The sequence below is a fragment of the Phocoena sinus genome, chromosome 18, assembly GCF_008692025.1.
Source record: "Phocoena sinus isolate mPhoSin1 chromosome 18, mPhoSin1.pri, whole genome shotgun sequence".
NCBI classification, from domain to species: Eukaryota; Metazoa; Chordata; class Mammalia; order Artiodactyla; family Phocoenidae; genus Phocoena; species Phocoena sinus.
In genome coordinates this window covers 48,190,942-48,206,226 of record NC_045780.1, presented here as the reverse complement: position 1 = coordinate 48,206,226, position 15,285 = coordinate 48,190,942, and the positions used below count along the sequence as shown (strand labels likewise).

The window sequence follows — 15,285 nt, the reverse complement described above, 5'->3', positions numbered from 1 at the left end:
GTCTTGTAAAAATGGGAGGGTTAACTTTCCAGTAACTTCTGAGGCTCCTGGGACTTCTGGTTATATGGGGGAGTGTTCTTGCATAACATCTCTGAGAAAAGCTACATTAAAAACAAAATGCATTGGCAAAAGGAGCTCTGATGTCCTTTGTTTAATATAGACCCCATTCCGTCCACAGAACATACATGGAGAAATGCTGCCCAAGTGTAGCAATAGCAACACTGGGGCCATCAGTGGCTCCTGATCATAATTGAGAATGGGAACAGCAGTGTCTTCAGTGGCTGCCCGGATCCACAAAGTGAGTGTTGCAGTGCCTGAAAGCTGGCCACATCTGTACCTGGATAAATTTGTCCTGGCATAGTGCTTTCATCAAGCTCACACCTCAGGAGCTTCTAGTGAGGGGCACTGTGGTGTGAGGAAAAGAGTATGGACTTTGGAATCAGACAGAAGAGTGTTCAGATCCCCACTGTGCAGTTCAGTAGCCATGAAGCTTTCATCACTGGTAAAGTGGAGGTTAATATCCCTCCTTCATGGTGAGGACTCCCTAAGATAATATGGGTATGAAGTACCTGCGACACTGCCTGGCGCGTGCCTGGTATATAGAGTACATTTCCAACAGTACAACAGATACTGTTGGAAATAATATATTCCTTTAATTTACACAAAACAATGTCGCAGATATGTTCCTGAGCCTTCCAAGTGGCCATCGTAAAACCCTAGGGAAAGAAATTACTTATAGTCACAGATGAACACTACTGTAATGCATTGCGTCACGGAACTGTGCTTAGAAAAGGAATTCTCCCTCTTCACCTTTGGAATTGTTCAAGACCACCTCCAGAGGATCTTTCAGCTACTGGTGTGTCCACAGGCTCAGCTTTGGAAAGAGTGAAAATATTTCACTTCATGGTCCCCTCTTTACCTCCTAAGCATTTCTCTTCAGAGCGCCACATAGTAAAGAGATGTGGTGTGCTAAGTTACCACTGACCTATTAGTCATCCATTATATTCTGCCAGGTTAGGAGCCACTGGGAAGGAGAAGTTTTGATAAATTTCACTGAGTTCATCACTTCAGAGATAGAACTCAAACTCTGTTAACCAATATTAATGTATTCCAGCTCATAGCATATGCCTTGCAGGCTTGTTCATTTTTTTTTCAACAACAGCTGTTTATTCCACTTTAAAAGAATTTCAGAGAATTGGACTCTCCAAATAATTCCTGTGTTCTAATATAAATACCTTCTTTTACAGTAGGAACTCAGTAAATTGCATTCCATAAATTATTTTTGGTGACTTCGTATGATTCTTTTCTTTCTCATTTTTTGTGCATTTTTAAAATAGAGGATTTGTAGATTCCACAACTTTATAAGTGAAAGGAAACTTGAAGACGTTTCAGCCCCTTAATTTCATAGATAAGGGAGCTGAGGCCCAGATCGGTTAGCTAATCACTAGCACACAGTTGATAATGGTAGTATTGCCATATACTGTAGTGTTGTTTACTCTATCTAATGTGACACGAATCTCACCAAATAATGTTTAGTGGTCAGCTACAGGAATTCAGCATATTGCTAAGAACCATAGAAACTCCAAACAAAATGTATCATACAATTTGCTTGCATTAAAAACTGATGCTGGGTAGAAAGGGTTGTTCAAGAGAGCTGGAGCATTAGATGTGTTTCAAGTTGCTTGCCCTTCTGTAATCAAGAGTAGCTCGTGTAGCCTCCGCTTGATAACTGATTGGTCCATGGGTGATAGCTAGCTTTGGAGTGACTCATGCATACACTGGACATGATTCTATAATATCTATGTGGGGAAAAAAGTAGAGCAAGATTTTAGCAAGAGTTTAGGCTTAGAGATCTTCATTTGAGAGGTAATAATCAAATCTCTGGTGGGTGAACTTCCTAAGAGATCAAAGCCCATTGTAAAATTAAGGAGAGTTTTGGAAGATACCCCTTTGTAGGGAGGTAGACTATTTAAAAGACATCCAATGGTAGTAGAGAGACTGGAGAAAAGAATCAGAGACCTCATTGAAACGGGGGCGGGGAATTTTCTTTCCAGGCGCAGGTTATCTATAATGCTAAATATACATCTGTCATCAAAGAGACCACTTCATGGTCCGGGGCAGGTGGATCAACTTAGAGTTAATGAGTTGTGATCCCATGTCTGAGGAAGGATAGAAATTGTTCTGTAGTTACCTGAAGTTACATCCAGTAGTAGAGCTGGCTGACTGTTAGCATTGAGACAGAGATTATCTGAATATTTTGAAGGTAGGAGAGAAGATGCATATGCCGGAGAGGAGTACAGAATGAGAACCCAGATGTGGTGAGGGAACTTTAAAGCCCCTCAACCAAATAAAACACCTTTAAAAAGGATAGCTAGGGTAGGCCTATATGTCAAAGCATTTTGTGAACCTGAAGGTAGAAGCATGTTGAAGTTTGAAGCTTGTGAGCAAAATTTAAATAAATGTTCATTATGTAAGTTAGCAACCAGCAACCTGTATGATGAAGGAAATGAATATGTTTTGGACAAAGGCTGGCATCCATAAAGCAAATAGTATATGGCTTGCTCTTATGTGACACTTGTGTTCACTTAGATGCTAGTTGAATGCTCTTTTCAAATTCAAGTTGGACAGCAGATTCACGTGTATACTTCATAGCCCTCTTCTTGATTACTAGCAAGTTGTCATCTATCAATACTTGGTTCTCACGAACTGAAATGCAGTTATTTTCATTCTCCAGACCATGGCTTTCTGCAGAGGTGAGGTATGTGTCAAACCTCAACACCTGGTTTTACCAATGTTTTTTTTAGCAGGCCCAGTAGTTTCCCAAATAACAGCATGCCACCTCCAGCCTTTTGTTAATCTTAAAATATATGATATATGGGGTGTATTTAGACATCCTTTTGGGAATAAAGTTAAAGAATTTAAAAGACTGTCCTTTTTTGTTTTGCGGCACACGGGCCTCTCACTGTTGTGGCCTCTCCCGTTGCGGAGCACAGGCTCCGGACGCGCAGGCTCAGCAGCCGTGGCTCATGGGCCCAGCCGCTCTGCGGCATGTGGGATCCTACCAGCCCGGGGCACGAACCCGTGTCCCCTGCATCGGCAGGCGGACTCTCAACCACTGCGCCACCAGGGAAGCCCAAGACTGTCCTTTTAAAATCAGATGTTTTTTGATATTATATTTAAATTAAAGTGTAAAAATACTTGCCCATGCATATTGGGGATATTTTTAAGGAAGGAGAGAAGATGCATATGCCGGAGAGGAGTACAGAATGAGAACCCAGATGTGGTGAGGGAACTTTAAAGTCCCTCAAGCAAATAAAACACCTTTAAAAAGGATAGCTAGTGTAGGCCTGTATGTCATAAAGCATTTTATGAACCTGAAGGTTGAAGCATGTCGAAGATAGTATACTTACTATCTATGGGCATATTTTCATTGCTTTGTATTTGATTAATAAATATTTTGAAATATTTGATCCATGAGAGTCAGAAATGTCAGAAATACCTTCAATCATGGAACATAGCACAGTTCATGAGAAAGCACTTTTAAAGTCATTTTTTCCATAGAATTAGCTTCTTTAAATCATATTTTAATGTTCTTGGTTTAGCATATATAATATAAACCCCTTTATACTGTAAGGCAGTTGTGCACCTAAGACACTAGAAGTTACGCTTTCACAATTGTTTTGATCATTTATTTGAAATGGACCTTCTCTCCACATTACAGATTTCTATATTAGAGCCCCTCGTTGGGTGACATGGGCTGGCTGGGGTAGGTATGCTGATTCTTAGGACGCTCGGTCATATATGTGTGTGTAAATTATATGTGTCTGTACATATATGTGTGAGTGTTCTCAGACTCAGATTTAAATGTACTCATTCCTAGTACATCCCCTTTCCCTGAAATGTCTTTTCTTCCTCACTTTTCACAACTCAGCTTTGTCTCACCTTGCTGTGGATTCCCTCAACTTCCTGCTGTACTTTATTCTTTTCACCAGACCTCATATGATGTTATTAGTTCTTCAACTTGATATAAGTTAGAGAATATGGACTTTAATTACAGTTACTTTCATTTTAAAATGTGGGTATTAATTCAAGGTCATTAGAATAGCTATGCCTTGTACATGCATTTATTAACTAATATATATAATAACACCTACTTCATGTTAAACGTATGGCAAACATTCAATAGATGGTATCTATTATTGTTATAATTATTTTATGTATTTATATTTGTCTCACCTTTGTTGTCTATGAGCTTCTTTAAATTAGGCATTGTGGCATATAATTTGTAATGCCCTCAATTTCTGGCATATGGGTGATTCACAGATGAATTAATAACAGAATATATGTACCATGTAGTAAATGTCAGTGGGCCTTCATCAGTAAACTGCTTGGATTGTACTTGAGTTGAGGTCCAGTTTCAGTATTTTTCAGTTTTTCAAGTGGTCTTTTTGATCCTTCTGAACAAGAATCAACCTAATATATCATTTGTCATTCTCAACAAAATAGTTATTTTGATATTTTGGTATTAATTAATTATGAGAGAAGCATAGGGTTATGTAATACATTTGACAGTCTACTAATTTGCTCATCATTGAGAAATACTTATTGATTATGTACTTGCCATGACAGCCAGCTATCTCTTATGGATCAGATTATGCACTACATGGGGCAATGATTATGATGTCTGAATATGCACACTGGATTAATGAGTTCAGCTGGTCAAAACTATCGTTCAGTAAGGCAAGATTTTCGTTAAAAATATCAAATAAACCCTCTTGTTTCTGTATCATTATGTCAAAATGTCACAGAAACAAATCTACTTACTTCATTGATCCATCTTCAAATTATATTTTAAAATCTGCCTGTGTTAAAACTTCTTTGCGCCCAGTTACGTGAAGAGATTGAACATAAAAGTATCCTTAAAATACCTCAGGTCTGATGTTTTCTAATTCTTGTTAAGTATTTCGAGATTGCAAATTTCATTTAAGTGTCAACTGTAATTGTGTGCCGTTTGTTTTTCTACTCAGGTTTTACAGTTTGATGGAATGTTTTCCCCACGATTTAATAAATATTTGTTTTATTTCACGTGAATTAATTCAAAACTGGATAAGAGCAACATATTTTAATCAACTATTGTTGTGATGGACTAGAAAATAAATTTACTCCGTACGCAAAGTTTACTATGCCTTTGAGTGGGATTTATCTTGCTTAGCATTGGCAAGCTAAACATAGAAAGCAATAATTAATAGGAAAGCCAAATATGTATACTGAATGAGGCACTTATTTATTTATATTTTAAGTAAATTTATTTATTTATTTTTGGCTGCGTTGGGTCTTTGTTGCTGCGCGTGGGCTTTCTCTAGTTGCGGCGAGTGAGGGCTGCTCTGTCTTGCGGTGTGCGGGCTTCTCATTGTGGTGGCTTCTCTTGTTGCGGAGCATGGGCTCTAAGTTCGCGGGGTTCAGTAGTTGTGGCTTGTGGGCTCAGTAGTTGTGGCTCGCGGGCTCTAGAGCACAGGCTCGGTAGTTGTGGTGCAGGGGCTTAGTTGCTCCGCGGCATGTGCGATCTTCCCGGACCAGGGCTCGAACCCATGTCCCCTGCATTGGCGGGCGGGTTCTCAACCACTGCGCCACCAGGGAAGCCCGAGGCATTTATTTTTCCAGACTATGTCATAGCTCTTTAGTGTATAACATTTTAATTACCCAGTAATATATACACCCAGTTATGTCCAGATAACACCCATTGAAGTAAAGTAGTGAAGAAGTTCTTAGACTGTGTGAATTATGCATTTATAAGTGGTACCAAATGTGTGTTTACCATGATTTTATTTTCATTGGTTTTCAAAACTTGAAGTTTGCTTTTCTATATGTAAATCACACAGCCGCATTATATTTAACACAACCGCATTATATTTATAGAAAGTGCTAGGAAGTGAACTGGAGATTAATAAGTAGCTGGGTACCCTGTGACTCCTTTTCTCCTACCAGCCTCTTAAAAACCCCAAAGATTTTTAACATCTTTGGCATGATGGTTTAAGACACATCCTGACAGAGGGTTGGGGAAGGATGTTAGGGTCCCCCACGTGGCGGTGCAGACTAGTGTGTGGCCAAGTTACTTTTGGCAGAACGTCGTGTTACATGCGGTAGCTTTCCATGCAAGTACAAATTGCACATGCTCATATTTGTGTTGCAATCTAAATCACATAAATTAGACATACGAAGACAAGATTTAATCATCTTGTCAGTCCTTTGCAATACAAATCAGATTTTTGACTACGCAGTCCCAGTAAGATGGCAATTACACTGGAAGACGAGCATAGCATACATTACTTTTCAAACCATTATATTGAGCACAATATGTGTAAAAGAAAGGCTTAATTCATTTGCTATGGTTGCTTTCTTTTAAGGGTTTATTTGTTCTCCGTCTGCGCAGAATGATGGGGTGTAACGGAAGCCGCAAACAGATTGAGAGAGTAATTTCCACGTCAGTGTGCTTTGGCTCCGCCTCCTCCCTCAGAGAATGGGCTGTTTATTCAGAGAACCCTGTTCTTTCTTTCTTTCTTTCTTTCTTTTTGCGATACGCGGGCCTCTCACTGTTGTGGCCTCTCCCGTTGCGGAGCACGGGCTCCGGACGAGCAGGCTCAGCGGCCATGGCTCACGGGCCCAGCCGCTCCGCGGCATGTGGGATCCTCCCGGACTGGGGCACGAACCTGTGTCCCCTGCATCGGCAGGCGGACTCCCAACCACTGCGCCACCAGGAAAGCCCGAGAACTCTGTTCTTAAATGATTGTGCAAAGCATACGTTACTCCACATGGGACCTTAGTTCTTAAAGTTTGCTCTTTCTGTATTGTCTGTTTTTCTTAATAGTGAAGAATTCCTGGGTGGAAACATAATTTCAGAGAAACGTAGAGCTGGAAATAGGGAAGAACCGTTTTGTAAATGGACAATTTTCAAATGATTTGTATGTAACTAACAGAATTCCAAGGGGATTATTATGGGATATGGGTTATTAATGACCTTGAATTCCCTTTCTCCTATTTCTGTTAGCTGTTACATCATTGAACTCTCCTAATGGGTGCTGTACTGTGATACCCTAGAGTGGAGATCCTGTCGTCTTTGTATTCCCAGGATCTTCCTGTAAGAGACACACTCTCATGGTTGAAGGTGGTATCGAGGAAGTAGAACTTGGGCCAGAGTAGGTCATTGCTGGTTCCTAGTTCTCAGGAAAGTTTAAGTGGAAATAGGAGATTGGACACTTGATGATAAACGTAGCGAGTAGGGGCGGGACTGACATTTGCTGAGTAACTAGTATGTGCCAGGTAGTGTGGTAGATACATTGTCTACATTCTCCTTTTCAGTGCACCCCACAAGGTTTTATGTTACCAGTTTAATAAATTCAGGAAAGGGAGTACATAAGGTGAAGCAACCTGCCCCAAGTTATATGACCCCAGATGTTAAAGCTGGTGTTCATTCTGTCTGGCGTTCATGCCTGGATCTTTTTCGTGACCATCAGTACCACCTTTCTAATGGGAGTGGAACATACCATTCATTCATGTGAGGTCCCAATTCTGGGCATAAAACCGTCCTTGGCGTTTCCATATCATCATTTGGATTGCCTGATGAGTAAAGGAGGGGTTGGAACTTGGTGCCTGGGTTTTTGTCTCAGGAAGGGAGGTAATGCTACAAAGTTAGGTGTGTAATTATAAAATATGTCCAGGAAATAATCTACATTGAGGCTTTTTGTGCTTTTCTTTTTGCATTCATCAGATCTTTGCTATGATGTTCTTGTATTAATAAATTTAATACAAATTGGGTTCCTTTTTATCAGGATATGCTTTCTCTATGGATTCTGCCTACCCTAGTTGAAGTGATCTCTATGAAAAGTGTGAAAATTCCGAAGTGGGATACAAAGAAAAATTATCACTCTTTAATCTTTATTCACGAGTCATGAAAATTATATGTATTTCATATGTAGATGTTATTTAGATTATAGAGCCACATCTACTCAAAATGGAAAATAAAGAGCTATCCTTTTCTGTTTATTGTGAGGGGCATATCTAAAATCACATATTCATACAGATGTAATTTCCTGACTACCTGTGGCCTATATTTAAAAATACCTGAACATTAGTTTGCTTCTCTACAGAGAATGATGTGTGTGCCATGGAAATCCGTGTGTCTTTTCTCAGCAGTAAGATGTCTCATGCTGTACAGGTTCAGAAGAGATACTGTAGGTGTCACCTGTCACCTAGCAACAAGCTTACTGCTTTGTGTCTTTAGTGTCTCTTTTCATTTTAAGTCAAAATAGTTATGAAAATGTAGCGCTTAGATTTGCATTTATCTCCTGAAATATTTAGATTAACCTTCAAACATTTTCAGTTCCCAAGATAACTCACCACGACAGATGAAACAGAGATAACTTTCAATAAAAAAAGGCAACTTATATATCAGAAACCTTGGTACAGAGTAAGGCCAACATGGATCCTGTTATATATCTCAGACTGAAATGTACAGGCCTGCCAGTGAGTTCCCTAATCAGCTTTAAAAGTTGTGGTAACTGAATTGAATAGGTATATTACACGTTTATTACTTGGCTTTTTTTTTTTTTTAAATCAGCACTTGAAAACACAAGATCACAACTAATGAAGTAGTGATTTGTAAAGTTGAATCCAGAAGACGGAATTCCAAATGGGATTGCTATACCGGCATCAGGATTCAATTATTTGAAACAGAGCAAACTAAACTACCTGTGGGCAGAGTGGTATACCCTGACTAGTCAGATGTCTGTAAACACTTTTAAAATGTGTTTCTGTGTCTCTGCTTAAAGATACATAAAGGGATTATCAGAGGAACCAGCAACAAGTGTACTTATGGGTCCTGAAGTATTTTGAATGTGTTAAACACTAGCCTTTAAAGATTGAGAACATAATAGATCATTTAAGATGTGATGAAGAGCCTGTTACTAGAGGGTAATGTAATGCCTGTACTCTGAGGTAGTTATTCCGAAGTAACTCCTTATTCATTAAGGAGGATAGCATCCACTTTCATTCCGGCCAAGGTCATTTCTGTTATCCAGGATACTCTCTTTGAATTCTTATGGAAGCTGGCTGACCAAGTGGAAATTTTAGGGAAGAAAACAAGAGTTAGAAAGTGAAGAGTTTGGACAATCATTCTCTATTGCTTATAGCTACTGAAGAGAGAAACAGGTGTAAGTAGAATTTCTCCAGACTATCCACTAAAAGAAAAACAAACCAGTATTTACCAGTGGTTCCAGGCAGCAATATTTTTGTTTAAAAGTAAATCTAAAATTCTTTCTAAAATACAATATTTTATGCCTTTTGTTATTTCTAATGTTTTTCATATTGGAATAAGTGACTACTAACTAACCCTTTGCTTTTCTTCACCTGACAATTGAGAATCATTTTTGGAGCCAGGAAAGTGAGGACCAAAACACGTGTGATGAGTTTTTTGATGAGGACTCTGCCCTTTAGAACTTCGGTACTTAGGGAAGATTTACTGGATAATTTCACAAACCTATTTGGCAGAGTTAAATAATCTTTTAATTAGGAAATTGATGATAACTGTTATTGGAAATGTGCCTATTTTATATCGTGGTTTGGTTTTGATGGGAATTTGGGGAACAACCCAAAGGTCCCTTAGCATGAATAAAATTGGAGCTTCATCTATTCTATCTTGTGGTCTTAATTTGGGGAAATTCTGTTGTTTTCCTGTTTAATATCTGTCCATTGATTAAAGAGTGATAAAACTTACGTGTGCTTACGTATATGTTAGTGCAGATTGTTGTATAGACATTACTTCAGTTAGGGTATATCGGGTAGGTAAAACAGGTATTATCCTTGCTTCTGTGGAGACGGAAGTTGGGCCTCAGAGAGGTTGATTGAGGTTTTTAAGGTCACAGAGCCAGTAGATGACAGAGGTGAAACTGGAGACAGGTCTTCTCAATCCTAAACTGTGTCTTCATTTTCTGTGGGGTGGGTGCTACAGAGCAAAAGATGACCTTGAGTGCTTTGAACAGCTTCAACTGAATGGAAAACAGAAGTTAGCATTGTACCAAGCTGTCCCCAGGTTTAAAACATACTGAGGTGTACATTTAAATTATAGGTAGTTACAGAGATATATTTTGAAAGAGTGAAAAAAGTTCATATTATTACGATCCAGTAATTATACTTATATAGCTATATTCTAAGGCAATTAAGGTAATTAAAGGTGCAGACAGGGCAGCTAAGTACAGTGGTGTAGGATATGGATGCTTGGCTGAGGGGTGAGTCGTGGAAATCTACACTAGGCTTCCCTGGCCAGGCCCCACCGCCTGATTAGAGTCTGTCTGTGTCTTCCCAGAGAGGGCATCCTTTCTAATTGTCCAAAGGCATCCTCCAGGCTAGCAGAGGTCCTTGTGTCCAAGATTTACGTAGAAGGATGTGTGTTATCAGTAATAGTAAAACATAATAAACTAGTAGACAAAAATGAGGGAGTAAATAATACTGTATCCCTACAATGGAGTATTATGAATTTAGGGAGAAGCATTAATAAGTTGAGTGTCATGTAAAAATTCTCATGGTTTATTAAAGTGTGAAAAAAAATTATAGAACCAGAATGTAAGATTGAAACCAGTTTTGGAGTACCTGGTACATTCTGCTGAGAAGTGGAAACTGATTGATTGAGATATATTTTGAAGAACAGAAAGGACAAAACGTATTTTGATAAGAACATGATGTTTTAGATGACTTTTTAGTTCTTTCATGGGGTACCCTATTATGGTTTCATAATGTAAAATAGAAGAGTTATCCTCTGAATTTCAAGAGAATATTTCACCACTGTCATATTAAAATATTGTATTTATGTTCCATTGCTTCTTAGTGGCATTTCTAGTACTGGTGAAAGCTGTACTATATTTTAGGGGATGTGTTTTGAGTCGTAAGAGACATATCTATATCAATATAGACATAGAGGGAGAGATGGAAGGAGGGAGGGAGGGAGGGAGGGAGAGTCATTGACTGACTGATCAATTGATTGGGTTGAAACTGGAATAACTTGAAAGACCACATCATATTACAGGCCAAGCCCATGGAACATGTACATTCTGGTACATTTCATTTAAGGCTTTATGAGTGAGTGAACTCTTTTTTCTGTTCAAATGTATGGAAACACATACAAAGGAGACCTGGCTGGATACTGCCTGTGTAGACATTGGCACAGAATGGGTGCTGCTGAGAACTCCAAGGCGTGTCCCCTCTTGAGTGTAATTCCAAATGAAAAAAAAAAAGTCAACTGTGCCTAATAAGCTGGCTTAACTGAATGCCAAAGAAAATTTGCCTCATGAAATGGAAATTCTGAAGCAAGTTACATAATACTGAGAGAGAATAAATAGGAGGACTTTTAAGATCTATCCAAATGGGGCAAATGGTGTATTGTAATCAGAACTCTCCAATACAGCAATATTTAATTCTATTTGGTGAGATCCAAATGGTGTTGGGGATTTGGAAGCTTTCAGAAATCACATAAATATTTACTTGGTATTTGTTTAATTTTTGAGTGACATATCTTAGACCAATTTCTAAAAAGTTACTTGGGTATTGGATAACATGGAGCCACCCAAAAGTATTCATGTTAGTTGTTCTGCACATTTGTATCAGCTATAAAGAGGGAGAACAGCATTCCTTTAACAATCTCTTAGTTGCTAAGAATAATAGAGCCAACTGCTCCAGCCGGAACATTTGTGACTTCTCTTTCTTACATTAAATTTACTTCTAAAGCAGTTTCTGCCATTTTCTCCCCAGCCTTCTCTCCCTGTTGCATGCCTTTCTTTTTCTCCCCTCCTTCCCTTATCTTTATACAGATTTTCATATCTTGTGCCCAGGATCTGTCATAGTGTCATAGCTGGAGTTTCTGCCTCTGTTTCTTCATTTCTCCATTTTGCCCTTTACATGGCTGCTAAAGAGGAAGCAAAAACCAAAACTGTTCATCAGCTATTACTTTTATTGTGTCACTCCACTAATCAAGAGCTTCAAAAATTGCAGAATTAAGGTTTTCTTTTTCTTTCCTCCAGTGGAAGAATGTTACCAACATGTGGAACTTTTTTCTCATTTTTTAAAATTGAAGTATAGCTGACGTATGATATTACATAAGTTACAGGTGTAGGATATAGTGATTCACAATTTTTAAAGATTACAATCCATTTATAGTTATAACGTATTGGCTATTTTCCCTGCGTTCTACAACATATCCTTGTAGCTTATTGTATACATAATAGTTTGTACCCCTTACTCCCCTACTCCTACGTTGCCTCTCCCTACTTCCCTCTTCCCACTGGTAACCACTAGTTTGTTCTCTTTATCTGCGAGTCTGCTTCTTTTTTGTTATCTTCACTAGGTTGTTGTATTATTTAGATTCCACATGTAAGTGATACCATACAGTCTTTCTCTATCTGATTTATTTCACTTAGCATAATAGCCTCCAAGTCCATCCATGTTGTTACAAATGAAAAAATTCCATTCTTTATGGCTGAGTAGTATTTCATTGTGTATGTATAGCCCATCTTCTTTATCCATTCATCTGTTGTTGGACACTTAGGTTGCTTCCATATCTTAGCAATTGTAAATAATGCTGCTATGAACATTGGGGTTAGCGTATCTTTTTGAATTAGTGTTTTTCTTTTTTTTTTTCAGATATATATCCAGGAGTGGAATTACTGGGTCATATGGTAGTTCTATTTTTAGTTCTTTGGGGAACCTCCATGCTGTTTACCGCAGTGGCTGCACCAATTTACATTCCCACCAACAGTGTATGAGGGTTCCTTTTTCTCCACATCCTTGCCAACATTTGTTATTTGTGTTCTTTTTGGTGAAAGTCATTCTGACAGGTGTGAGGTGATATTTCATTGTGGTTTTGATTTGCATTTCCCTGGTGATTAGCGATGTTGAGCATCTTTTCATGTGCCTGTTGGCCATCTGCATGTCCTCTTAGGAAAAATGTCTATTCAGATCTTCTGCCCATTTTTTAATTGGGTTATTTTTTGATGTTGAGTTGTATGAGCTGTTTATATATTTTGGATATTAACCCCTTATTGGTTCTAATTATTTGGTTTGTTTGTGTGTGCTTTTCTTGCAGGATCAATGTGACTCTAGAAACAAATGGATGAATGAATATCCATATGAAGAGGAAAACAATAAAGGTTGGTTAGTCAAACTGTATAATTGCAGTGGCAGTCCTATTTTGAACATTAATTTTGGGCAGTTATTCTCATTAGAGCACTTCTTTGTCTGACTGTGAGACAGAGGTCAATGGTTAGAGACATTCATCTATCTATAAAGTGTAATTTTTTTTTTTTTTTTTTGCGGTACGCGGGCCTCTCACTGTTGTGGCCTCTCCCGTTGCGGAGCGCAGGCTCCGGACGCGCAGGCTCAGCGGCCATGGCTCACGGGCCCAGCCGCTCCACGGCATGTGGGATGGATCTTCCCGGACCGGGGCACGAAGCCGCGTCCCCTGCATTGGCAGGCGGACTCCCAACCACTGCGCCACCAGGGAAGCCCTAATTTTTGTTTTTAAACCCTTAAATATATTTAAAAAAATTGTAAAGAGGCAGCCCTTCTTTGTGCAAGTCTAGCTGTTGTCAGTTTCGGGAACTGAAGCTGGTTTAAGAATCAACTTTCAGATGATAATTAAAAAATGGAAAACCACTTGATACAACTGATCACTGGGACAAAAAAAAAAAAAGCCAGATTTTGTTTAATATGTATCAATTCCTACCACAAGCCTAAGCCTAATCCTAGTGCTCTATGGTATATGATTGCTGTCAGTGCTGTCCTCTGCAGCTGCAGTCTTGGCTTTCATCAAGGGCATAGGCTGATTATGAAAGGCTTTTAACTTTGGTTTTTCACAGACAAATACTGGTGTAAGTTAGAGGGTAAGAAAATCCTGGGAATTTCAACAGTAATCAAGTGCTGGCTATCACTTTGTAGTATTTATTTGAACTTTTTGTGTACTTCATACTGGTCATAATATAAACATCATAAATTAATACTAAGAAAATGACAATATGTTAAACCATTTCTATTTCATAAAGTCTAGTACAGAGGCGTGTGCCTCATAACTCTTTATATAGCTGCACAACACATACAGTTTCATGTTTTCCTTCCCCCATTGCTCCTGCTACCTTCAAATAAATGTACATCATGTCTTTTTCTGCGAGCCCACCTTCACAGATACTTACAAATGATTTTCCAGATTATATCTTTCACTTGAAATTGCTTTCTTCCAATTCAGCATCCATTCATGATAAAAAGTCTTAACAAGTTAGGCCTAGAAGGAACATATCTCAACATAATAAAGGCCATATGTGACAAGCCCACAGCTAATATACTCAATGGTGGAAGTACAAAAGCTTTTCCTCTAAGATCGAGAACAAGACAAGAGTGTCTGTTCTCACCACTTCTATTCAACATAATACTGGAAGTCCTAGCTAGAGCAATCATGTAAGAAGAAGAAAAAAGTTATCAGAATTGCAGAGGAAGATGTAAAATTGTCTTTATTTGCAGATGGCATGGTTTTATATATAGAAAATTTTAAAGACTCAACCAAAAAAACTGATAGATATGATTAATGAATTCAGTAAAGTTGCAAGATACAAAATCAACAAAACAAAAATCAGTAGCGTTTCTATACGCTAACAGCAAAGTTTCTGAAAAAGGAATAAATTGATTCAATTTACAATAGCATCAAACACAGTAAGGTACTTAGGAATAAATTTAAGGAGATGAAAAAGAATACATTTTAGGAGATCTCTATGCTGAAAACTACAGGACATTGATGAAAGAAATTGAAGAAAACACAAATAAATGGAGAGGTACCTCATGTTCATGGATTGGAAGAATTAATATTGTTAAAATGTTAATATGACTGAAAGCCATCTGTAGATTCAGTGCAATCCATATCAAGATTCCAATTATGTATTTTACAGAAGTAGGAAAAAACATTTCTAAAATTTATATGGAACCACAGACGACCTTGAATAGCCAAAGAAATCCTGAGAAACAAAAAATGGGAGATGTCACATCACACTTTCTGATTTCAAGCTGTACTATAAAGTTATAGTCATCAAAACAGTATGGTACTGGTAGGAAAAAAACCAACAAATAGACCAATGGAACAGAATCGAGAGCCCAGAAATAAACCCAAACATATATGGTCAACTAATATTTGACAAGGGAGCCAAGAATACTCAATGGAGAAAAGGCAGTCTCTTCAATAAATCGTACCGGGATAATTGG

At 38.3% G+C, this 15,285-nt stretch overlaps 1 protein-coding gene across 6 annotated transcripts in view; it reads left to right on the top strand.

The window, feature by feature from the left end:
* Window positions 1–15,285, top strand: part of KLF12 (Kruppel like factor 12) — a 443,387-nt gene that overhangs the window by 128,120 nt on the left and 299,982 nt on the right. For 5 of the 6 annotated variants that reach the window (XM_032610840.1, XM_032610842.1, XM_032610838.1 and 2 more), the window contains one exon: window positions 13,127–13,190. The exons of the other annotated variant lie outside the window; for it this stretch is intronic. In XM_032610840.1, the coding sequence (XP_032466731.1) occupies window positions 13,158–13,190 (33 nt within the window). In that variant the 5' untranslated portion in view covers window positions 13,127–13,157. The remainder of the gene's footprint in view (window positions 1–13,126; window positions 13,191–15,285) is intronic. 6 annotated transcript variants of the gene reach the window in all.